Genomic DNA, 24,682 nt, shown 5'->3' on the forward strand with positions numbered 1-24,682 from the left:
ACGTGTGCGCGGGGCCAGGCGCGCCCCCCGCCGCCCCCGCCGCTGCCGCCGTGCACGCGCGGGCGCCGCCGCGGGGCTTTTCATCCCTTCAAAGGGGGAGGGGGGGGCCGTGGAACGCGGTAGCGCGTCGCGCCGGCACTGACGAAGATAACGGCAGTGGAGGAGCCGCGGACGGGGCGGGCCGAGCCAGTGTCTCCGCGGCGGTGGTGGCGGCGACGGCAGGTCAGTGACTGGGAACCGGGTGCAGGTCTGTGGCTGGTGGCGGCGGCAGGTCAGTGACTTGGGAACGCGGTGCGAGCGTCTGTGGGTGGTGGCGACGGCAGGTCAGTGACTTGGGAACGGGGTGGGAGCGTCTGTGGGTGGTGGCGACGGCAGGTCAGTGACTTGGGAGCGGGGTGCGGGTCTGTGGGTGGTGGCGGCGGCAGGGGGCGCTGTCGGCCCCTTCGCGTGTTTCCCGCCGCTCGCGCGCTGCCCCCTCCCCTCACGTCGGTCCCCTCACGTCGGTCCCCTCAGGCGATGGCGGGCGGGCGCCCTTTCCCTCAGCGCAGCGCCGCTCCCCGCCTGCCGCCCGCTCCTGACCCCGACCTGCCCTCACCTGCGGCGCCGCCCGCCCCTGGGCATCCCGTTTTCCTGGCGTCCCGCTTCTCCCGGCGCCGGTGGCGCCTTCCTTAGGGCTCCTCCCTGCCCCTGTCCCCCGGCGTCGCCCCGGAGCGCTGAGGTGGCTTCGCCCTGAGGCGACGCGCAGGTGACTCTTGGGGTCAAGCCTCATGTTGGAGGAGAGTGTGAGAAATAGAAACCCAGTCGGGCAATTTCCAATCAGAATTTTATTATATGATAAAAGCAAATTCAGCGCTGGGTGATCAGGGAAGGGGTTCAACAACTCCCAACGCCTGTCACACCCAAAGAAGACATTTGTTCTACATTTATTTCCAGCTACTACATGAATATTCATTATACATAAGTATAAACATTACACATTGTTAGGTACACGAGTATAAACATTACACATTGTTAGGTCAGACATTCTACAGATATTTCTTAACAAGAATGTTGTCTATAAGCATCCATAATATATTGCTAAATCAGACTTTCAGCAGATGTTCGCTTGTCATCTATACAAAATTATAAATTTTAAGGAAGGTGCTATTATCTAGCTAACTAAACAAAATTCTCTCATTATAAATCGTACACAAGGTAAAAGGGAGGTAACGTGTTTTATGTCTTTATAGGGGCCCAATTAAGTTTTACGACTTGGTTTTCTTTTCTCTCCAGGTCATATTGACCTTACACTGTTTTCTCTTAATGAGCTCGAATCATTTTCTCAGTTTATCACAAGAGGATTCTGTGTTGAGAGGTGGGGGGACATGGGCAATAACGCTTTGGGGTACTCTGTGCTTGCTTTCTTTAATATTTTATCCATACGATGCCTGTGAGTAATTCTATGAGCAGCACCTGCTGATCCCTTTACTTGGTGCCCTTGGAAAAGCAACAGGCTACAGAATACATTGGAATTATCACTGACTGGAGCTATCACTTACTGCAGTGCTAAATGTGTGGTGGTCGAACCTGAGGACAAGCACGATTTAGCCAGTTGCTGGGCTGGCCATTATAAATTAGGGCTAGAAAAACCTGTTTCCCCTTTGTTTGAAGGGTAAAGAAGATGAGGTTCTCCTCTAGATATTTATTTGTTCTGGTAGAATGCAGCTGTAAAAACGGCAGCAGAATGCCTGGCTTTTGTATCCACCTCCATCCCGCTTCCATCTGCTTATTCCTGCTGCTTCCTTTCTCCATCTCTGCTGCTTGCTCACCTCTTTAATCGGTTGGTTTTCCCCAGTGGGGAAAGACCAGAATTTAGTTTTTAGGTCACAGAATTCACCTGAGTTACCAGAGGGTGAGAACTGTGTAGTGACTAAGGTGAGGGAGCTGGGCTGCCCTTTTGGTGTCATAGAGGTGAATCCACCTGTTCCTAACTTGGTGCTGAGGGCATGTGTTTTAATTATAATCACAGAATCGTTTAGGTTGGGAAAGACCTCTGAGATCATCAACTCCAACCTTTCACCTTATCAACTAGACCAGAGCACTGAGGACCACGTCCAGTCACTTCCTGAACACAGATAAATCCCCTTTCCACCTCTTATGATGGTGGAAGGCAGGACTGACACAGAGGGGTTTGGAAACAGCCTTAACACTCATCCCTGTGAGGTGGAAGCAAAGCCTTTTCTGTCAGTGAGCACAGAGGTTTCATTAAATCTGTTAAACACCTTATATGTAGTTCTAAAATGATGTGTTGGTTTTGTTGCTTAAAATGGAGGACGAGCAGGAGCTCCAGTGTTTTTAGGTGAAGACATTTGTGCTGGTCCCCATGTGTTTATCTCCCGTCCTTTTGCATAGGGAGAAGTTAAAAGGCAGGGTAGAAAATTCATTGCTGCAGCTCTACCTGTGTCTGCATTGCTGTGAAAATATGCCAGGATGTGTCTGTTTTTAAGTAGTTTCAGGTTTGCTGAATACTTGCATTTATTCTGCAGTAGGTGCCCAGAAGGACAAGTGTTGCCACTGGTTATATAGAAGCACTTTCAAAGTTTATAAAGTATTTTGAATTACTGTTTTTCATCCCCCAACTTCACTTGCCCCATTTTGCCACTTAAAATGCCCAAAGCAAATAAGCATTCGCATTAGTGCTTAAAAGAATAAAGTGTATTTTATATCTTCACCCTGCTTCTTACAGACCTTGGGGTACAGTCGAAGTTTACTATGTTTTCTAGGTGTTGATAATGATAGAAGTCGGGTTTGAATACAGGTTAGCACTGACATGTTTAATGCTTGCTTTTTAAAGAGCACAGATAAGTTTCTGTAAATATATGTGAAGTTGAATTATTTTTGTTTACGTTATCTTTGCTTTCCTGAAGTTCCTCCCCCCTGCTTAATCGCCCCTCCTTTTCCTTCTTCCACTCTGGGATATAGAGGCACTGAGGTTTTATTTCATTTGAGGAGGTTCTTTTCTTTATCAGAGTGAAGTTGTGACGCTGCTTTTGCTTTCTTCTGATTTTAATGGCTTATCAGAACAGTGCTGGCAGTGTGAGAGTTGCCAAGTGAAAAATCCAAACTACCACAGACCTTGGCATAAGGTGATTGCCACGTTAATTACTTCAGTTTATGTACATATTCAGAGCTGGCATTTACTCTTGGCTCTGTGTTTTGAGTATGATTTAATGTTTTAAGTCCCAAAGTCATTTTCTCCAAGCTTCACTTTTAAAGCACCAAGTGAGGGGAAGCCCAGAACGTGGCCTGCAGCTGTTCTTCTTTTAACCTCTCTCCTGGGAGGGAATGACTCAAAATGCTTCTCCAAACCAGTCTCTGCTGTGGGTGAGCCACACTCGTGTTGATGTGGTCACTTCATGCTGTTCAGCCACTACAAATCTCCCACAACGATGCTTTACCTTCCTGGGGCACCTCCCTGCAGCCCTCAGCTAAGCAGCCTGCTGGTTATTAATACAAAAAACTTGCTGAAGGGCTTGAGTGGAGCTTGAACTTGCTTAGCTGGGAGTTTTTACCTGGCTTATCTTTGCAAGGTAATTGCTGACCTTTCACTACCTGGAGCTCCCAGCGGGGAGAGGAGCTGATCTCCGGGTGAGGAAGCCTGATTTGCACAATAATTTGGAGACCATTTCCATCTCACCAGCCCGTTGTCCAGGTGGGCTTTTCCTCCCTGATGGCCCTGCTGCCTTGGCACAGAGCTGACAAGTCTTTCATATGGTGATGGTGACATTAATTACTCGAATTTTTGTGTTAATTTAATTTTCCAAAAGCTGTCTGCTCCTGGCAGTATGGTTTTTTTGGGTTTTTGGTGGGTTTTTTGTGTGTGGTTTGTTTTTTGTTTTTTTGCACTTGTGAAATGAGGTACTGAAGTGGTGACTGGCAGTTTTCATCTGCAGGAGTTGAAATGTGAACAAATAAGTTTAATGATTGCGTTAAAGAGGTTTTATATTTTCAAAAGTAAACCTGTCCATTAAGTCACTTCCTTCTAGTTAGTCTTGAATTTCTAGGGCCCTGATTCTGAGCTTCTGACATGCTTTGGTTTGCCATTAAAATCAGACACTACTGAATTACTGCCCTTGGCAGCTGAGAGAGTGGTTTTGCACTTTTGACATAATAAAGCTAGTTTTTTAAAACAAACCTGACTATTACCAGGCCTTCTATAAATACCAGCAATCCCTCCTTTCTAGATTTAGTTTCTGTAGGTTCTCTTTGGCAAGTACCTTGTTTTTCTGCAGAAGATAAACCCAGAATGTGAACTTCTTGAAATAAGACTATTTTGAGGGTTTTGTTGGGGTTTTTTTGTTTGTTTGTTTTTGTTTTTTTTAATATTATCTTTACCTTTCATTTGACAGGATGACAGGAATGGAGACTGAAACAGCGAGAGACAAAGCCATGGAAGAAGAAAGCACTGAACAGAAAAAGGAGAGGGAGAAGAAGAAGAGGTCAAGGGTCAAACAGGTGCTGGCAGATATAGCCAAGCAAGTGGATTTCTGGTTTGGGGATGTAAATCTCCACAAGGACAGATTTCTCCGGGAACAAATAGAGAAGTCCAGAGATGGGTGTAAGTTTATATTCAGTATATTTCAGTAAACATTTATGTTTATTTTGAGGTGCACATATGCTCCTGAGGGAAGGCAGTAGTTCCATGCTGAAAATCGGCATCAACAGCTCAGGAATCAGAGCTGGAGACTGGATTTTTAAAATTGTTTAGTGTCTCTTTCCCTTTCCTTCAGAATCAGCCATAAGTTAGAGGCATCTGCCAGGTGGAAATGACTGTTTGGGAGACCTGATATTTCTCTTTGCATAATTTTAAGAATGAACAAACAAAGCTCGTTTTGCTCTTGGAGGTAACTTGTCTGGTGGGGTAGATCTGTGCAGAAATTAAAATGTCACTTGAGTGTGTGTTTTCTGTGGAAGTTTGATACATAATTCATTGTGTATCTACCTGTAGGGCTCCTGGGAGTGTTTCCTTGAGACAGTTTTTCCACGTGGTTGATTTGTGACTTCAGAGTAGGAAACTGAGCTTGGACCTGAAGTTCTTTTCCAATTTCTAAAGAAATGAATTTTTTAAAAGTGTTTACTTATTTTTGCTAAGGAGTCCCTGTTTAATTTAAATGTAAATCATTAATCCAGTTGTGTTATGTAGGGAATGTACCTTTCTAAGTGCTTGCTATAGTCTTCAATTATATTGACCTTTAAGCCAGTTTGTTTTTTAAAAAAAAAACCAACAAAACACCTCAAACTTCAGGGAAAGTTTTATTTCTTTCGAGCCCTTTTTAAAGGATGCCCTTAAATAATTAATAACATAATAAATACCTTTTATCCTACATTGTTTAGATATACTAGAGATGGGATGTCTAAATTTTTATTAAGACTAATACTACTTAATTTTCTCTCGAGGTTTTTGCAGCCTGACTCCTTGCAAGTGAAGAGCAGGCAGGGGCTCTTTGTGTGGGGTTAAACACTCAATTGAGCACTTGAAGGAGAGGCAGGTTTTCAATGCAAATTGTTCTTGTCTTGTAAAGCTGCATCAGAAAGGGAGGATTTCTTCCTTTCTCTTCAAAGACAACAGTTACCAGTGGGGAGGTGAAAGAACCAAATTCCTTTGATAAACGTTAGCACCGAAGAAAATGAAATCTGGGTGTACCTGAAACTTGAATTTTGATGGTCTGAGTAGAAAACATTACCCCTGATTTCATAATTTACACCTTCTTTCTCTTTTGTTTTTTTTCCCTTTAGATGTTGACATATCACTTCTTGTTTCTTTCAACAAGATGAAAAAATTAACCACTGATGGGAAGCTGATCGCTCGGGCAGTTAAAAGCTCCTCTGTTGTGGAGGTATTTGGCTTTTCACATTTTAAACGTTTTGACGTTTCTGTGCTTGCTGGTGCTGGAAAAACAGCGGTGGAGGTGCTGAAGTGGGCAATAATCTGATGGAAAAATGCTTATTTCTCCTTACTTTTAGCTGGACTTGGAAGGAACCAGAATCAGAAGACGCCAACCACTGGGTGAGAGGCCAAAGGATGTGGACAGTCGGACTGTCTATGTGGTAAGGCTGGGCTTGTGTGTCCCTCAGCTCCCTCTTACCAACTCTTTGATTAAAATAAATTAAATTAAGAGTGCAAAAATATATATAGTCTTGTAAAGTGGGCAGGGGCTGCTGTTTGTGCAGCCTATTTAAATCAAATTTGAGTTCAGTGAACTGCAAGTGACTGTGGCAAGGAAGGGGTTGGTTTGGTACCTGGATTTCTTAAATCATTTTAAATGCTGAGCCAAGAGCTGCTTCACATGCTGGTAAGAAAAGGTACAATTTGATTGAGCTATTGCTCTGTTCACGGGGCTTTTCTTGTAAATGCCGTTAGAGGAACACCGGTGGCACCAAGGAAGATTTACTGATTACATTAATGTAGTTAAAGCTTTGTAGCAACAACTTAATTAGTTTCATCAGGCAGGCTCTGGCTGAGTTTGCAAGTTCATCAGGGGTACTTTAAGAAGTACAATCTGTTTATAAGACCTGTTACTGCAAGTGCCTCTGGTTTTGTAACACACAAACATGATTCTTTTAAAGGCATAATATACCTAAACTTTTTTTTTTTCCTTTCAGGTCTCCCAATTAAATTTTTGTTTAATTTCTCCTATTAGCATGCTGTCCTATGGCTACTTTCCTGGAGTGATTCCTTAATTTAACTGAAAACAGCTTGTGCTGATGGGAGAAGTCCTGTATCACTGTGTCATTTCAGATGTGTCAGCTTTATCAGATTGTTGAGCAGCTTCACTGGTGGCTTGGGAAGAGATCTGATGGTTGAGCTGTTGCACATGAAAATCTTGGGCCGTTTTTTTAATAGTAAAGCAATTTTTTTCATGTTGAATATATATATATAATTTTTTTTTAAATATTGATATTGAAGCCAGTGTGGAATTCCCATTTGTCTCTAAAGAAAGCTTTTTATGACCTGTAGCTGGTAAGAGCTGCATTAGTAATTCCTAGCAGGCACCAAGGTTTCTGGGGTAGACACACAATAATCATGGCCAAGACACCAGCCCAGCCAGATAAGGAGAAACCAAATTGCTCTGATCGTTCCTCCTTTAACAAAAGCCCAGGAAAGGTGGTTGGGTTTTGTTTGTGTAAATACCACGTGCCAGACATAATATTTTCCTAACATGATTACAGGGACTGCTTTGAACTTCTCGAACACTTTGTCTTGTATCATTTTTTGGATAAGATACTGTAAATAGGATGAGCTGCATCGTCCATACACAGCTCAAGTGTGTGGCCAAATGTTTGGTAAATAGCTGGGATATGGCAATGGGGACAACAGAAGTGGTGCTGAGTTAAATTTCTCTGAAATAACCTGCCTTTTTTTTTTATATATGCTTGAACATAAACATTTACTATTGCTTTGAACTCATCCCATAATATTTTTAAAACTTCGAATAACTGGCTTTTCAACTTCAGACCAAACAATAATGAAATGTTTCCCTGACGGACCAAGTTAATGGGATTACAGTTTTCTACCTGAATGTGGCAGATGTTTCTCTACAAGGAAAACCTTTTAGTGCAGTAACTTGCCATGGAAAAAAAAATGCAGTGCTGACACACTGTTGTTTAGGCAAGAATTTGACAGTGGGGTTTTTAAAGTGTTCAGTTGGGTCTTGTTAGAAATTGGTATGACAGGAGAGTGGAAATATGGAACTCAGACATGATGGCTGCAAGCTGCTGAAATGTGTTGCTGTATTAAGGATTTTATAGAAATAAAAATCAGACAGTTTTGCCATCCAAGAAGCTGCCTGAAAGCTTCTGTCACAAGTGCTGACTGCTATATTGGAAAATGTCAGCTTGCAGCAGGAATTCAGCAGCAGTGACTCTGTACTGACCTAGAAGAACTCTTTCTGGGATACCTGCATTGCCACCAATTAACAAAAAATAAAAGTAAAACATTCCTTGTGCTTTGCAGTGGGTAGTTTGAGGCAGTGCAGACTTGGGTTTGCTCCAAGGTGTTCAATTTAGCAGGATGTAAGATTTCAATGTTGCAAAGATACACCTGCAGGTGAGGTCTTGGTGTCTCTCACAGGAAGAAGATGAATGCATTTGTTATAGGGATATGAATTTGTTCTCAGATCACTTCACTTTTATCTTTTTTGTCTTTTTTTTTAGGAGCTGCTTCCCAAAAATGTCAATCACAGTTGGATCGAGAGGGTGTTTGGCAAGTGTGGTAACGTGGTTTATGTCAGTATTCCCCGGTACAAAACCACTGGGGACCCCAAGGGCTTTGCTTTTGTGGAGTTTGAAACTAAAGAGCAAGCAGAGAAAGCTATTGAGGTGAGTGCTGGTGCCTCTGCCCTGTCAACATTGTTCTTACTGTCACTGTGACATGAGTAGTTTGGTCTTTATTATTAGTTCACCTGCTGAATCTTGGAGAAATTCCTGAAATACCATGATTTATAAACTTCACTTACCAGGAGTTACATTCCTGTCTCCTCCTCACAGATTTCCAATCAGTTCCACAATTCTTTAAAAATTAACTTGTTAATAAACCTGGGACTTAACAGAAGCATAATAGGGGTTTTTTTGTCAGTAATTTGGTTGGCCACACTTTGCATCTCTTACTAAAATAGAGCTCAGTGGCTATTAAATTTTATCAGACAAGCACAGTCATGCCTAACTTTCTGTATTTCACTGAGATTTGAAAGTATTTCTGTACTGGAATATGATTAGGACTGCTGGCTGTAACTTGGATGGAGAGTCTTTAAATAGCATGATTTTTAGCAATGGTTTCTTCTCATTTTCCTTAAGTTTTTGAATAATCCACCAGAAGAAGCACCACGGAAACCTGGGATTTTCCCCAAGACAGTGAAGAATAAGCCTGTTCCTACACTGAACACAAGTGACAGCACTGTAGTAGGTAAGTGTTCAAAGTTATTTGGATGAGTTTTGTGCCTCAGCTGCTGCAGGGAAGGTGGAACTGTTGCTCTTTCAGCAGGAGCACTCTGTGGAGGAATGAACTTCTTACAGCATCTCTGCATTACCTCTTTGCATGGTTCATGATTACTGGGGGGGAAAAAAAAGGGGATATTTCTGAGAAAATAATCCTGAATTGGCATCTGGGCACGGTTCCAATAAATACAATCTACTGGAACTTAAAAAGCAGCATCAGGGGATGATGTTGCAACTTAAAAATTGAAACATTTTTCCTGCTTTCTGGGGGTGCAATACACAATTTCCCAGACTTCAGACGCTGCCCATCTTTTTCATAAGCTTTATGATAAATCATGTTAATAGACCTCATGTATAATATATATACCTCATGTTACACATATATACATATATATAATATACCTCATGTTACACTAGTAAATGGGGAGAGGAATAAAATCCATTTTATTTTTCCTGAGGTTTTTTTCCTCTTAAAATTCCCAGAGAAAACTGGGGAATAATGTGTTGCCTCTCTCCCAGAGATGCCACTTAAAACCTAGTTTATCATGACATGTGGTATCACGACTGGTTAACTTTTATTTAAGTTAATCCAATGTAGTGTGTCATCATGGGCAGATATAAATATGGTATTTTTAACACAGAGGAGAAGAAAAAGAAGAAGAAAAAGAAATCAAAAATGAAGAAAGAGAGCAATGCACAGGCAGCTGCAGAGCCAAAGGAATCAAACACCAGCACTACAACGGAGCCAACACCCAAAGCAAAAAGACACAGGACTCCATCTGAGTGTTCTGAAATGGAGGCAACTGAGACTCCAAGGCAGCCCTCCAAGAGGGAGAAAAGGAAATGGGACAAAACAGAAAATTCAGAGGTAACTTGTGAAAGCAGACCTGGGAAGAGGAAAAGAACCAGCTCAGGAGATGGGGAGACATCAGCTCCAAAAGTCAAGAAAACTGCTGAGAAGGATGAAGCTGAACCAGTGAAAGAAGAAACAACAGAAGCTCCTAAGGATTCCAATGGTAAAGGTTGTTGGCTCTGATATATTATTATTATTCATAGATAAGTGGATGTACTAGGTCATTTTAGGAGTGTGTTCCCTGCAGTTAAATTTAAACCTGGTGAGGAGTCATTCCAAGGAGAGGAGCTGCATGGAGAATAGGGAAGAACTTGCAACACCAAAGCAGGGAAATCTAATCAGAAGTAAAAATAGTTCAAAGAAGTTCATATCAATAAAGCTTGATAAAGTAAGTTAAAGGATGTGTTAAACAGCCTTGGCAAATGGAGGACTCTAGATAAATACATTAAAATACAAAAGGAAAATGCTGATGCTCCCAGTTGGTTCCATGAGATAAGGAAAGCTGCATTGAAATCAGTGTAGTATAAAACTCAGGTAATTGATGAACTTGCCCTGGAAGTAGTCAATAGAAAAAAGTATTTATTCAGTGATTTTATTAGAATATGTTGCAGTGTTACAAATAAGCATTTTTTTCTTTTGAACTTTTTTATGTAGAAGTTTCTGCAGAAGAAGACAAAGATAAAAAAGACACATCCCTTTCCAAAGCTAAAAGGAAACACAAGAAGAAACACAAGGAAAGGCACAAAATGGAGGAAGAAGTCATCCCCCTCAGAGTACTGTCCAAGTAGGTGACATAATAACTGGGTGGAGGTTTTAGTGTTGTTCTAGGGTGAGTTTAATAAAAGCAAAAAAAAAAAACCCTAAGTTTCTCAGTTCTGGATATGGCTGTCATTTGATTATTCATTAAACTCCATGTTTTATTTTACTTTAAATAGTACTGTATAATATATATAATTTTATTTTGGGTATTTAGTGAACTTAAGGTGTATTTTCCTGCAAATATCTCCTGCAGAATTTCTCAAATTCTTCGTTTGCATACTTTATTGACATCAATAAATTTAATACAGTTACTTTACAGATAATAATGCCAACCAACCCTTGGAATAATTTTAATTAGGGTTCTTTAAATCTATGCATGTCAGACAGTCAAACACCATTGCTACAGTGCAATTCCAGTTTTTACAAGAGAGTTACACATTAGCAACAGTATTAGCCTGCAGTATGAAATTCCCATAGCTCTCTGTAAAACACAAATTATTTCAAATCTGATGGGACTCTCAGGAGTCACCACAACTAAAACATGGAAGCACTTACTTTTTAATCATTCAGCAAGTACCCCTCATGTTCAAGTCGAGGTGGTCCTTGCCATCTTGGGCTGTACCGTGATGAAAATTGTGCTTTATGTATTAAACACATTTGGTTGGTATTTTGATACGTTTCTTAGAGGGAAGTGTTGAGGAAAAATAAGGATTCACCACCACTATAACATGGAAGCACTTACTATTAAAAAACAAAGCAAGTACATCCACATTAAAGTTGTGGGGGTCCTTTGGTGGAGAAACTAAATGATAAAAAACCCACCCCAAGGTATATACTAAGTTTTGACCATGCATTAAAATACATACATGTGTTTTATTTGAGAATCCTTGGAATTTTAGGATCCACCGCCACTGAAACATGGAAGCACTTACTTTTTTAGGCAGCAGGTACCTCCATGTTAAAGCAAAGGAAGTCCTTCAAAATCTAAAATGAACTTTAGCCACTTTTTAATTTTTGGTCTTGAGGAAGATCTGCTCCTGCCGAAGTCTTCCATCTTTTTTTTCCATCTTTAATCCGAAGTGCAGCCCAAAAAAAAACCAAAGGGAAAATCCCAGGAGATGTTGCAGGATTGCAGGATTGATGTTGCAGGATTCACCTCTACTAAAACATGGAAGCACTTACTTTCTCTATGTCACAGAAAGCACCTCCATGTTAAAGTAAAAGGGGTCCACACTCACAGACACACAATAAAAGGCAGTTATTGAAGGTGCTCGTCCTCTTCCATCAGGATTCCGAGCAGACTGCGACAAATAGAGAATTTGAGTTAAATTTTACTTTACTGTAGCTAAAGAAAGCAATAAAAAAAGTTTGCAAAAAGAGCCCAAGCACTGCAAATACTTACCTAATGGAGTCCCCTTGGGATCTTCCTCGAGCTCCAGCCAGGCAGCTTGTATTTATCCCAACCCTACCAAGGCACGGTGTTGCCTCTTTATCTCCAAGAATCATTACGTGGGCCTTTTGTTATTTTAATGCCTTTGCTCTGCTGAGAATGTATGATCCTGGGTGAGTCTGGATCCCCCTTTTTTTTTTTTTTTTTTTTTGAAGTATACAGTTGTCACCGTTAACAGCTAAAACCATTACCCCCAGATATCCTCCTCTTTAAAAATCCTCTATCAGCTCGTTTGATAGCAGGGATTAGGGTAACAATGAGTCGTTCTCACAGTGGCACCGCGGGCATTGTGTTGCTGCTCTCGCCCTGTTTGCAGAAACATCTCCATGTTAAATGTATGTAAATATATAAATTGGTGCCATGGGGGGGGGGGAGTTTTTCACCAAAATGCATTTGAATGGTAAGGAATGTCCTTATCTCGGCGGGGTTTTGGTGGGTTTAACCAGCTGTTGATTTTCCATCAATGATTTTTCCAGAAAATAAATGAATGATTCTTAATATAGTGACACAGGAGCGGGTTCAGTGAACTAATTCAGTGAATTCAGACTTTACTGTCTCTGAATTAACTCTGAGTTTAGTGCCTGTGCTCCGTGTAGTTCCAGTGAAAAACAGAAGTTTACCAAGCTGTTCTACATGCTGTCTGAATACTTCAAACAAATTTGGGAGTCTCTCCCTTGGTCCTGTTGGAACTCTCTTGGCTTATCAAATCGAAAGCAAAATAATAAAAAAGTTGGATGTGGACAAGGTTTAATTTGACCGAAGTGCAGGAAGATCTCTAATGGTTTCAAGTGTTCACCGAGTCGGCCTTAAGCTGTTTGTAAACTCTTCAATTATCGTGAAGTTTCTAAACCCAGTTTTCTTGTTTACAACTGACTGTGCCTGTTTTGCCTCTTACAGGACCGAGTGGATGGGACTGAAGCAGGAATATTTGGCCCTGCAGAAAGCCAGTATGGCCTCCTTAAAGAAAACCATGTCTCAAATCAAACCCGAGCCCGCGGGGGAGATGGAAACGGAATCCTGCGCCCAGAAATCGGAAAATCACAAAAGTAACGCCGGGTTTTGTTTTGGTTTTTATGTTTCTACTACACCAACACAAGGGATCCAAGACACTGATCTTGCAGAAATGCTGCCACGTGGTTTTATGTTCTGAAATGCTGGTGCTTTCTCTGAGTGCCAGATACTAAAAGCAATGTCCCCCCTGTATTTAGATACATTCGGGACTGAGGTGCTTTATAAACAAGTCCAAACAAGCCAGTTCAGCATATTCCAGTAGCCCTTCTTAAGCTTAAAGATATTTTTAGGTAAATGTAATTTTAAAAACCTCAGAGGTAAATCAGGATTCAGCTTTTTTGAGACTACAGCTCAGGCCTGGTTTGCTTTGGCTTAACTGTACCTGCAGGGATTCACAAAACAATTTCATTAAAAAAGCCATCTTGCAATTGGGCTTTATCTGCTTTATGAATAAAAGGAGCTTTGTAATTATGTCCTTATATTAAAACTTCTACCGTTGTTGGATATAGAGATGGCTGTTGTTGTGAATTTTCTTTGCTTCTTTTCACTAACTTCAGCACTTGGGTTCCAACGCCTGTCTGCATATTTTTGATTGCTCTAAAACTGAGACTTCAACTATTAACTGTAATCAATAGAATATAAAATATTCTTACAAGGACACTGTGGACTATAAAAACCTTTTTAAGGTTCCTTTCTTGATCTTTCTTTTTTTTACTTACATTGACTTTGGCCTTGGTTTAAGAAACCACAGCTTACCTGCACTAACAATATTTGCTGCTTGTTTACCTTGTGTTACTTCTGGGCTTGCAGAACTTTAGTTCCTCAATTTAACAGACTTTAAAACTTTCTTTTGGTGTTGTTTTCTTTTCCCCCCCTCCCTGTTTTTAACTCGAGCAGCCACCGGTGAAGACGGGGCCCCTCCCGCCAAGGCCAACACAATGGGGCCTCAGTTCGTCAGCGGAGTAATTGTGAAGATCATTAGCACCGAGCCCCTGCCGGGCAGGAAGCACATCAAGGTAATGCCTTTGTAACCTCAGGGAAGCTCTTGGCCCTTCCTCTCGCTGTGCCCCCCAAATGTTTGAATATGGAAGAGCATTTAAGCCAGGCTGGCTGAAGTTTTTTTTATCTTTTTGGCCACTAGCTGCATACAGATTCTTGTCTACTACCTGTGAAGGAGAGATTTTAGGAGGGCAAAATAGGCTCAAGGGGATGTTTCAAAGTGAATAAAAAGCCTTGGGTGTGCTGGGAGCAATGTCAAGTTTATAATGAAAATATGGACAAAAATAAGGAGCTCTCTAGTGCTTCCCAGTTTAACAAGAGTTGGACACAAATACAGAACTCTGCATCAATCACCGTGCCAATTATCCTGACAAGAAACCTATAAAAACATTTCCTTAACTATTATAAAACTATATATTTTTTTTAATTCCATTAGCAGGAATTAAGGGGCAGGAAAATGCTCTCTCAAAAAAAAAAAACCCAACCACAATTCTTTTCCCAATAATAACTTTACAGTGACAAATTCCATTTCAGTAGAGCCTGTCAAATCGGCCACTTTTTTTTCCTCTGCCAAGTGCTTGTTTTTCCTCTTGAACAGTGTCTAGGATACCTCCCATTTGGTGTGATGTCACCATACAAAAGTTGCACGCGCTTAGCAGAATATTTCCTTTTAAGGAAAACACCAGTTTTAAGCTGCATCCTCTTGAAATGGAAATATGAAAAGTTTTCCCAAGGAAATAAAAGCGTTTTTCCAGATACTGAAGTTTCCATGTTTGACACAGGACACTTTTTCTTTCACAAATTGCACTTCTGGATGAATAACAACTGGAAAGAATTTGAACAGAGCACTTAGGTCAGTGGTTCACATGGTTCAAAAGGGGAGTTTTGAGGTGATTTCTCAAACGATATTTATAACTGAGGAGGCCATTTCGAGTCACTGACCAAGTGTGTGAGGTTTGTGTGCATAAACCTAAGCAAGGGGAGAGACTCTCTCACCCTGAAAACCCAGTGATGGTGGGGTTTCAGCTTAATCAGCCTTATCTGGTGTATTTGCAGGCAGTTGTCTGAGTGCTGGAGACACTGAGGGAATGTGGCAGTTGTCCCTGTAACCTTTGAGGGCCCCCTGGACTGCAGAATATACTTCACTGTTAAAAGTTTGTGTCACACCCTAACGTGGGGTGGGCAGGAGGAAAACTTACTATTAAAAGAGCACAAAACTAACTCTTTTTTTTTTGGATTTTTTTTCCCCTGGCCATACTGGTTACATAACTGTTGAAGGAAGAACTGCCACCAAACCTGGCTTTGCTGTGTTACTGGACCATCAGCTGCAGAAAACTGCCACAAATACTATTTCCATGTTTTAATTTTATTCTTCTTCCCTGTTATGCTCTTAAGGTGCTTCTCAGAGCTGCTCTAGTGAGCTCTTTGGTTCCTTTTAGTTTTCCATGCAGTCATGACATTGGGATACCGGGATGAGGCTGGAAAGCAGCTTTTGGTGGCTCTCAAATGATCTTAACAGCGCTGTCACTTAACCTTTGTTTTTTGTTTTAAGGCTGCCCCCGGTAGTGGAGGGTTAAAAGCAGTGTGTGGTTCCTGAATGGAAGCATCTTAGTGGAGCTGCCTGCTGGGAACCAAATTGAGTAGGAATGTGTGGTGGTGCTTAATTTCCCTAACAGCAGGAATTACAAGTCAAGTACTTCATCTGCAAGAACATTTGTGACTCTTCTTCCTTTAGCTGTCAGTGAAAACTGTCAGGCAGAGGTCACTTCATAAAGACAGAGTTGCTTTACTACTCATTTCTCAGATAATCTGCCCTGAATGGGCTTGGGTTTATATATTTAATGCGTGCAATAAAGTGTTATATTTTCTGTGGGGTCGACACTGTGGTAGTGTGCCAATAATTTAACTTCTTAGAAAAAAGTCAGATACAGTGTTTGAAAAAAAAAAAAACCAGATAATTACTGATGCTCCTTTTAGTAAAATGATACCGACTTTTTCAGAAATCACTGCTTTAAGTTGTTGGATGGCAGGAAGAGATGGGTAGATGTAGGCTGGTAAATCAGAATTCAGGTATAACCTCCTTAGGAAAACATATTAACTCCAAACTATTTGACAAGAGGTTGATGGATTAAACCACAGAGTTCAGCTACTGCCTCCTACTTTTTGAAAATGTTAATGACCTCCAAATGGAATGGTCCAAAGTCACTCTTTTTGTTGTATTCTCCTTGTGAAGGCTGATTTATGGTGTGTGTTCTCCCTCCTGCTTTGCCAGGATGCCCTGGCAGTGCTGGCTGAGGTGGCTTATGTTGACATGCTGGAGGGAGACACGGAATGTCACGTCCGCTTCAAGACCCCCGAGGATGCCCAGACTGTCCTGAAATCCCACAAAGACATCCAGATCAAAAACAACTGCAAATTCGAAGTTCTCACTGGTAAGACTTTGTTGTTTTGGTTGTTTTTTTTTTTTTTAATGTGCAGGAGAAGACCGTGGAATAATTACTGTGGAAAGGATCCTTTCACCTGGTGGCTTTAGGGATGTGTCTGAATATCTTGCTTTGGGGAAAAAGGCTGCTTGGTTTTTGGGGAGTAATTTTACAATTAGTGAAATGAGTAAAACTCTAAGGGGTTTTATGCCACCGTTCAGAGAAAAATAAACTTTGCTTGCTGTTAATTCTGTTTGGGTTTTTTGACTGATTTGCTTCACTTTCAGTGGAAGTGCACTTAATTCACTTCAGCTTTATGAATAGAACATTCTGATGATGCAGAAGAATGTTAAAGAGACTTAAATACCGAACTGATGTGTGAAATGACAGGACAAGGGTCAGACAGCATGGATACACTTGGAGTGGGTTTAGCACTTACCTACTAATTATCTTGATTTTTCAGGAAGTTGGATAACTTAGGCCAGAATAAACCTTTTTCTTAATTGTATTTACACAAAAATTTCCACTGGCTCTACTTTGGAACTTCATTCTAATGTGTATTACTTCTTTCTGAAATTACTTCCAGTCTCAGTCTGAATTGGATTAGTTTTCCAAGTGTAGAAAAATCTCTCTGTGGAATTGAGAGGTAGAAAGAAGAGCAAGTCTCTCACAATTAAGCTTTTAAATTCTAGACATGCACTAAAAATGCTAAATGTGCAAAAAAAGCAGATGAGATTCCCTCATCTGTGTATTTGAGCACAGACCCTCACTTGCAGTCCAGTTTCATGAGTGCAGGGATATAAACTCCCCAAAAAGTCAATTCAGGATTGCAGAAGGCAAAGCTTTAATAGAAGCATCAACCTTCATGATAGTATCTAAGTTAATTCAAGTTTAAGACTCAGTGAATGCTGTTCATGTCATTTGGGCATAGATTTGTCTCCAGTGTGTTCTGTGCTCCAGAGATCCAGAAACAACTCTAAATTTTGGCTTTTACAGCTGAGTGCTCTCAGTTTGTCTCTCATTGTCTCTGGTTTTGTAGTCTTCACATAAAAGTGTAGTAGGAGATTAGGAATAAGTACTACATTGTAGGAGCATTCTATTCATAGTATTAAGATTTATTTTTTTTTTCCTAACTGGCTCATTGAAATAAGAATAGAAAAACTTCCCAGGAAAGCACAAGGGACTCCCAGTAAGGATTTTAGTTTTCCTCCCTGGCCTAAGGTGAGAGAATAAGAATGAGGAAGCAATCTTTAATGCTCCCTACTGCAGGGACTAAATCTTTCCCAGTAATATTTTACTTTTTAAGACTTGACTACTAAAGATATTCAGGTGAGTATCATGTGAACATGATCATACTTTTGCAGGAATATATTTGGAAAACTTCCCTGTGGGTGAACCATGAGACCATGCAGCCTATCACAGAGTTCCCATTGTGGTGGTTACATCCCAAACCAGAGGGAACAGTGGAAAACTGGAACTTGACTGCAAAGCAGTTGCTGGGAAAAGCTGCACAGTTATTTTCCCTTGTACTGCTGCCCATGTTCAAATATTCCTGACAGCTCATGGAGTCCCCAGGCAATGGTTTTGATGGGACAAAACAGTCTCAGTTGTTCTTACAGTAATTACACTTTTTTTTTCTGTTGGGTAGTTGTTTTAAAATGAGTCAGAGGTTGAGTACATGAGTAAATCAAAGGGCCTCCATGTGCTGTGGTGAAACTTCAGCTAAAACTCACCTCCTTTAGCTCATGACATGTAGAGAAGAATTCTACAGGACTTCTGCGACCAGGAAATTTTAAGATTACTGGGAAAATATTTGCTGGGTTTCCCTAACAGGTATTTTCATGTGTGAAGGCTGAAAACAGTACATCTATTTTTGTCCTACTTTTCTTCACGTACCTCCATGTTTTTTTTCCTGCAAGGTGACAATGAACAACGTTACTGGCAGAAGATTTTAGTGGACAGACAAGCTAAACTTAACCAACCTCGAGAAAAGAAGAGGGGTACTGAGAAGGTAATGTGCAACTCAGATCTCTTTCCTGCATAGCCATGGTTAAAAATTGATTCTATTTTTGCATGATTCTATTTTTGCACAGATGCATAATTTTTGATACTTTGTATATTTAATTCATTTAAATCATTTTGCAGCGGAGTTTTACAGCTACACAGGAGAGAATGTGTGTCTGTCCCAGTCCAGTTGACAAGTGCAAGGCTTGTCTTCATGGGGACAATCAGAGAAAGTTAAGTGTGTGTCTAAAAACCTGAACTTAATTTGAAGCTGGATTTCTTTTCAGACCCTCATGAAAAAGTTCAGTAGTCCTGATGTGCTCCAGTGAAATCAAGTTCAGTGCTATACTGATAATACTCTACTCTGATGCAGAAAATGGTTTCCTTGAGAATGAATCTCCTTTTCCTCACTGCTTCCACAGTTTTATTTGTGCAGTTCTGAGCTGTGGTGAATGCTGGCAGGCATCCAGAGCTGTACAGCTTCCAGATCCAAACTGGGAAGTTCCTTTCCAGCCCTGACCTTGGGGTGCCTGTCAGGCTGCAGAGTTGAGGCAGTGTTGCAATGAACCTGCTGGCTGCAGCTTCCACTCCTGCCACAGGAGATCCTTCCAGGCATGAAGGGGTTCTTTGATTAAGCCAGTCAGATCCTCCACCTGACAGAGAGGAGCCAAAGAGTATTTCACAGACCTTTTTATTGCCAGGTTTGCTTCACACACACTGCAGATAAGGTTTCTGGGTTGGCTTTAACCTGAATTTTTCTGCTGCTGCTTGCAAAACTTCACAATCATCTGACCTTAATTATTTGCTGGTGACTTTGGAGACTCTTGCTTCCTGGACGCTGGGGGGGGGAGAAATTACATATGTAATTGAAAATAAATATTTAATTGACCTAAAGGAATAGGGGTTGTACAGGTCAGAGGCATGTTGGACATGTCTTACCCTGTTTGTCTGAATGTTCTTTCAGAGATCCCATAGACTGATGAGCAGAGTTCTTTTAAACAAGGGTGTGCATCAAGAACTTGCCCAAAGGTCTGATTTAATTTTCTTGAAAGCCTAAAGATGGCATTGACTTGAGCCATTTTTCTTTAATATGACTAGAAAGGGAATGGGAAAGCTCTACAACTTTAGAGCATTTTACTGAATGCTGCCAGTTGTTTTTTTTGTTTTGTTTTGTTTTAACGTGCTTTTACTTTTTTAAACCCAAGTGGCACCTTAGACTTTAATTTAGACTTGCTCTCAAGTTTCTACTCTTCATCTTTGGAAGGCTGGGATTTGTTGACCAAACCGGTGTGAGTTGGGCAGTAATGCACCTCATCTTGGCCTGCAAATCCCAACTGTCTCGATCCTGCCTAACAAAGGCAGCACAGGGATGCAAACTCCTGCTCCTCCCCCCTGCCCATCACCTTGCCGGCACCGGGAGGTGTGAACTTCAAAGCCCCGGGGAATTCCATTTAAATGCTAACGCTGTTAAGCAAAACATCAAGACAAGAATGCCTGGCTGCAGTCAGGGACTCTTAACCCTTTCCTTGCTTTTGGACAGGCTGTGTTCCCAAAATATCGACTGATAGTAAAAGAAGTGTTTAATATTAGGAAATCCTTCCTTAGTGCTTACAGGGTGACTTCTTTTGGAGCTCGCCACAAAAGGAAGTAAAAAGTAATTATTCATAATAAAATAACTACAGCAAAATATGCCATTAATGTGTCTCTCTTAAAGGTCTATTCTGCTAAAAATGTTTTGCAACACCTTACCAGACTTCCAAGATGGGTGTTTGCCATTTAGCTGCCTTGTGGCTGGAATTAACACATCATCTTATCCTTTCTTTCAGTGAGTGTTGAAATGATGGGATGCAGTCCATGCAGTGGCTGCACACAGCTTCTGAGCTGAACTTTAGGCAGTTAAAAACCATGGAAAAGAGCAATTGCCAAGAAGTACAGGCATACTCTCTTCTTTTCCTGGGATAAGGGTTAAGGATAACTTGAGCAGATTTCTATAATAATGCTCACCCCCAAAACTGATAAGACCAGATTTAAGTAGGGATTTTACTTTCTCTGGCATAGTTCTTATAATAAACTAAATGTCCAAAAGAGATATTCCCAAGGTTCCCCAGAACTTGACTAAGGCCTGGCTGTCCTTTGGAGTGAAAAAGGTGTTCAGTGTCAGGCTTTCCCCCCGGGTCTGGTCCTTCATTGCCACCCCTCTGCTGCCCCTTCCAAATCCATCTTCCCTTTTGTCTGTGGTTTTACTGCCTTGATAAAACCACCTCGGTGATTTACTGATGGAAAACCTTCCTGCCAGAACTGCTTCTTAGGGCAGTGCCAGTTTATTCAGACCTAAAGCAATCCATCAGTCTGCAGCCTTAAACTCCAGACTGATTGGAGTCTCCCGTTCCCAAAGCCAAGGAGTGGAGTGCCTGCAAGCTTTCCCCTTGGATCCTTGTCTCCCTGGTGGGGAGGAAGGTCCTTTGCACCTTGTGCCCCCCTTTCCCAGAGGGAAGGAGGAAGTTGAAGAGGGTGGGAGGGGTGGCAGAAGTGAAAGGCATTTGCTGAGCAAGTGAGAATTGGGTATTTGTGAAGGGTGGCATAATTTACAGGATATATGGACAAGAAGGATAGTGGGAATGTCTGGGTACAGCCCACACTGTTCTCTCCTGATGATGCCTGGGGGTCCAGGGCTGTGTCCTTGCCAGGCTGGGCAATTCCCTGTGTGTGGGCTCATTCCAGAGCACATCCCCAGTTCCCTGGCTCTGTGACACTGGTGTCTGTGGAAGGGCTGGAGACCTGTTAGACAGGATTAGTGTGCTCAGATCCAGGCCCTGATCCTGGACTGATGAGCTGAACACAGCAATCCTTGAGGCCTCTTGTGAGCTCTGAGGCACCAGTATAAAACTACTCACTGGAATGAACTGGGCAGCTCACACCCTAGAACTTCCCTTGTTTGGAATTCTCCATCCCACATGTGGAATGACTAAACCACTGTACGCTTCTCAGTGTTAAACTCTTCTAGCAATTTTTTTGTGTCAGGTATCAGAGAGCAAAAGTAACCCTTGGTTAGATCTTTAGATCAGTTTTATTCCTTCCCTTCTGAAATCCTGGCTGCCACAATCAGTGCAGCAGCATCCTGTGCACTTCAGTGCTGTCTGCAGGCCACAGGCATGCAGAAGGAACAAATCATTTGATTTATATGTGAGATTTTACAAATCTAGCAAAGTGGGGCTGCCCAGTGAGCAAATGCCCCCTCCCCAGAGCAAATGTCACCAGCACAGAAGTAACTGTGGGGTTTTTCTGTTCGTGGGGTTTTTTTGTTTTGGTGTTTGTTTTCTTTTGGGGGTTGTTTTTTGTATTATAGCTGTCTTGTTTTGTTTGGTTTTGGTTTTTTTATGTGGTTTTGTGTCTTTTTGTGTGGTGTGTGCCTGCATTTCTGTGTGGTTTCTTGTGTTGGTTTGTGGTTCCTGTGGTGGTTGGGGTTGTCTGTACCTGCCTCTTGAGTGTGGGGTTTGTATGTGCCTTTGACTATATTTGTCTATTAGGTTTTTGGGGTGTTCTGTGGTGTTGGGAGACTTATGCTAATTTTTTCTTGTGTATTCATTTTTTTTTTTTTTTTGTGAGTTCCATGTTTTCGGGTTTTTTAGTGTTGGTGGTGTTTGGGGCTTTTTTTTTATTTATAGAGAGTTTGGTGGTTTTTTGGGGGAGACTGTGGGTTCTGTGTGTGCCTTTGAGTGCATTTGTGGTGTTGGATTGTGTGGGGTTTGTATGTGCTTTCAGCTATGTTTTTGTGCTGGTTTGTGGGGTTTTTCCATGTGCCTTTTTGTGGGGGTTCTTGTGTTGATTTGTGGTTTCTGTGGTTTGTGTGTGTGCATTTTTCTGTGTAGATTTGGGGGTTTTGTGGGGTTTGTGTGTGAGTTTGTGGTTTCAGTGTGTTCTATGTTTTGTGGCTTGTGGGTTTTTAGTGGGTTTATGTGTTTGTATTCATGGGGGGGGTTCTGTGGGTTTTTTATTTGTGTGTGTGGTTTTTCTGTGCTTTTATAGTTGTTCTTGAGTGGTGTGTGTGGGTTTCTGTGTGGTGTGCTGGAGATGTGGGGTTTTTTTCCTGTTTAAAATGCCACAATATTCCTGAAGCACTCCTTTTGTGGCCTAACCTTGTTTTTCCTACATCTGTAACAAAATAAATCCAGTAAAAGGACAGAGTTTTTTTACTTACTGTGTGAGACTGTATTTTAGGATTTTAAAAACAAATATTTTGTTCTCTTGGACCATGTTGGGAGGAAGAAGGGATGGAATAAGAGCAACTGCTCAGGAACTGAAGAGACACTTTTATTTTGGATGATTCTGAGGCAACACTGAATTTATATCTTATATATCTGACAGATATCCAGCTTAGCTCAGCTGCCCAGATGAGCTTTTTCTTAGGAAGTTTGGTAAACCAGTGAAGAATCTGGAAGATCAAATCCTAAGAATATCCACTTTCCTCTAATTTTCTGTGATATTTTCCCTGTTTGTAGTTGATTGCCAAGGCTGAGAGGATGAGACTGGAGAAGACTCAGCAGACAAGCAAACACATTCGCTTCACTGAGGACAACTAACCAGGACTGATGATCTTGGAGTGTGAACTGCAGGTATTTCAAACCAACCCACCAAAAAAACCAGCCCCCCACAGCCACCACCACTGCTTCCAGCAACTAAACCCGGGCCCCAGGAGCCAGAACTCTGCAGACTGCAAAGTGTGAAGATGGGTCTGAACCCCCATTTTTGAACAGGCTGAATGTTCACTGCTTCTGAGCCTTTCTAGGTAAAGCTTTCTGGAAAATGTCTATGACAAGATTTTTGCTTTAGTTCACTTCTGGGGTTGTTTTTTTTCTTGTTGTTGTTCTGTTATTTTTTTGTTGTTGTTGTTGTTGTTTGGAATTTTTTTTTGTATGTTGAAGTTTTATACACTAGGTTATAAAATAAAACGCTTGAGAAAATTTCAGCTGTGTATCTCTTAATTCTTCCATTTGCTTTATGCCGCCATAAATAATAAAAGTGGTTAATGCTGCATAAACCTCTCTAGGCCTCTCTTTTAGCCCATCAAACTGTTTCAAAGTACAGGAGAAACATGTTCCCTGTATTTTCAGTTGGCTAAGGCTGTCGGGAAATCTGTCAGTGGAGAAGTCTGGGAGAAAATTTACTTGTATAAATACACACTAAACTGAATTCAGCTTTTTTTTTATTTGTTTTAGAAGAATCTTCGGTGGAAGAAATAATATCTTTCTTTGATACCTGTGGTTGCCTTAGCTCCAGAAGTAGTTCTCACTTGCAGATAAGTGTTAAAAGTCGGGTAGTTCACAGTTTAAGATGGTGATTTTAATGGCTTTCAGGTATTTCACGGGAGACTGGCAATATTTTAAAAATCCCTGAAGGTAAAATCGTAATTCTACACGAGGCTGCACTGGTGAGTGACTCAGCCCTGCTGGCTGGGAGGGAGTGAATGGAGAGGATTAGCACGACTCAATGGAGAGGGAATAGCAGCGATCAGGCTGGAGATAGCAGGAAAACAGAGGGGAAAAGTGCAAGATAAGGGACAAACAAAAGGGCTGGAAGGGCTGGAGGGGAAGAGCTTGCTGATGGTTCTTGGAAATGGTGCGTGGAGGATTCTTCCCAGGGGAAAGGTGGGGGAAGGCTAAGAACTAACCCTGGTGCCAGGCACTCCCCTGTGGACTCCTGCAGTATTCAAGTGTTTAGTCCAATCGCAGCATTTTTTATTTATTATTATCATTTAATCTCGAGCTCCCCCCATCCTAGGTGGGTAAGAGATTTGATGACACGTAAAAAATCATTTTCATACCTACCTATGAAAAAAATTGATCCGTTAACGTGGTTTTTTTCTCGGTGTCCTGCCTAAAATACTGTTTTCCATTTCTGTGATGTGAAGGGGAAAAAATAAACCCAAAAAGCCTACTCTGGGTAAAATGTTTGGGATTTCGCTGCTGAAGTTCATTTGAGTCAAAAATATATCCGTGTTTATAAATAATTCAGCTCATAAATGATTCAGACTTTTTATGTGTGGTGGAGAGTGGAACTGAACTGCAAAAGCCTAAGTCTGGGAGTTATTGGTCTTATATTAATATTTTCTGACTTTAACACACAGAAGTCACCCTTCTGTCCCTTTGCATATTTATACAGGTTAATTCCTTACACTTGAACATGAGTTTCCTTTTTCTCCTTTCCCAAACT

At 41.4% G+C, this 24,682-nt stretch overlaps 1 protein-coding gene across 10 annotated transcripts; it reads left to right on the plus strand.

Annotated features, from left to right (window-relative positions):
* The first annotated feature begins 31 nt into the window (after nt 1-31).
* On the plus strand, nt 32-23,433 carry LARP7 (La ribonucleoprotein 7, transcriptional regulator). 10 transcript variants are annotated; one of them, XM_064653841.1, is made up of 13 exons: nt 32-222; nt 4,389-4,597; nt 5,776-5,876; nt 6,004-6,087; nt 8,194-8,358; nt 8,833-8,941; nt 9,615-9,995; nt 10,481-10,610; nt 12,933-13,081; nt 13,941-14,062; nt 16,318-16,477; nt 18,388-18,479; nt 22,972-23,433. In XM_064653841.1, exons 2-13 carry the CDS (start codon nt 4,390-4,392, stop codon nt 23,050-23,052), a joined length of 1,782 nt encoding a protein of 593 aa, XP_064509911.1. In that variant the 5' UTR covers nt 32-222; nt 4,389; the 3' UTR covers nt 23,053-23,433. The 10 variants fall into 10 exon arrangements, with proteins under 10 accessions (XP_064509911.1, XP_064509915.1, XP_064509914.1 ...); XM_064653845.1 differs by having other exon boundaries at nt 9,615-9,989; nt 13,944-14,062; XM_064653844.1 differs by lacking the exon at nt 32-222 and adding an exon at nt 365-375.
* The last annotated feature ends 1,249 nt before the right edge of the window (nt 23,434-24,682 follow it).

This window comes from Pseudopipra pipra, chromosome 4 (assembly GCF_036250125.1).
Source record: "Pseudopipra pipra isolate bDixPip1 chromosome 4, bDixPip1.hap1, whole genome shotgun sequence".
Classification (NCBI taxonomy): domain Eukaryota; kingdom Metazoa; phylum Chordata; class Aves; order Passeriformes; family Pipridae; genus Pseudopipra; species Pseudopipra pipra.

Coding starts and splice junctions, on each gene's coding strand:
- LARP7 (XM_064653841.1), top strand. CDS start 4,390: ATGACAGGAATGGAGACTGAAACAGCGAGAGACAAAGCCATGGAAGAA. Junction 4,598..5,775: donor AGAGAAGTCCAGAGATGGGT/GTAAGTTTATAT, acceptor TTTTCCCTTTAG/ATGTTGACATATCACTTCTT. Junction 6,088..8,193: donor ACAGTCGGACTGTCTATGTG/GTAAGGCTGGGC, acceptor CTTTTTTTTTAG/GAGCTGCTTCCCAAAAATGT.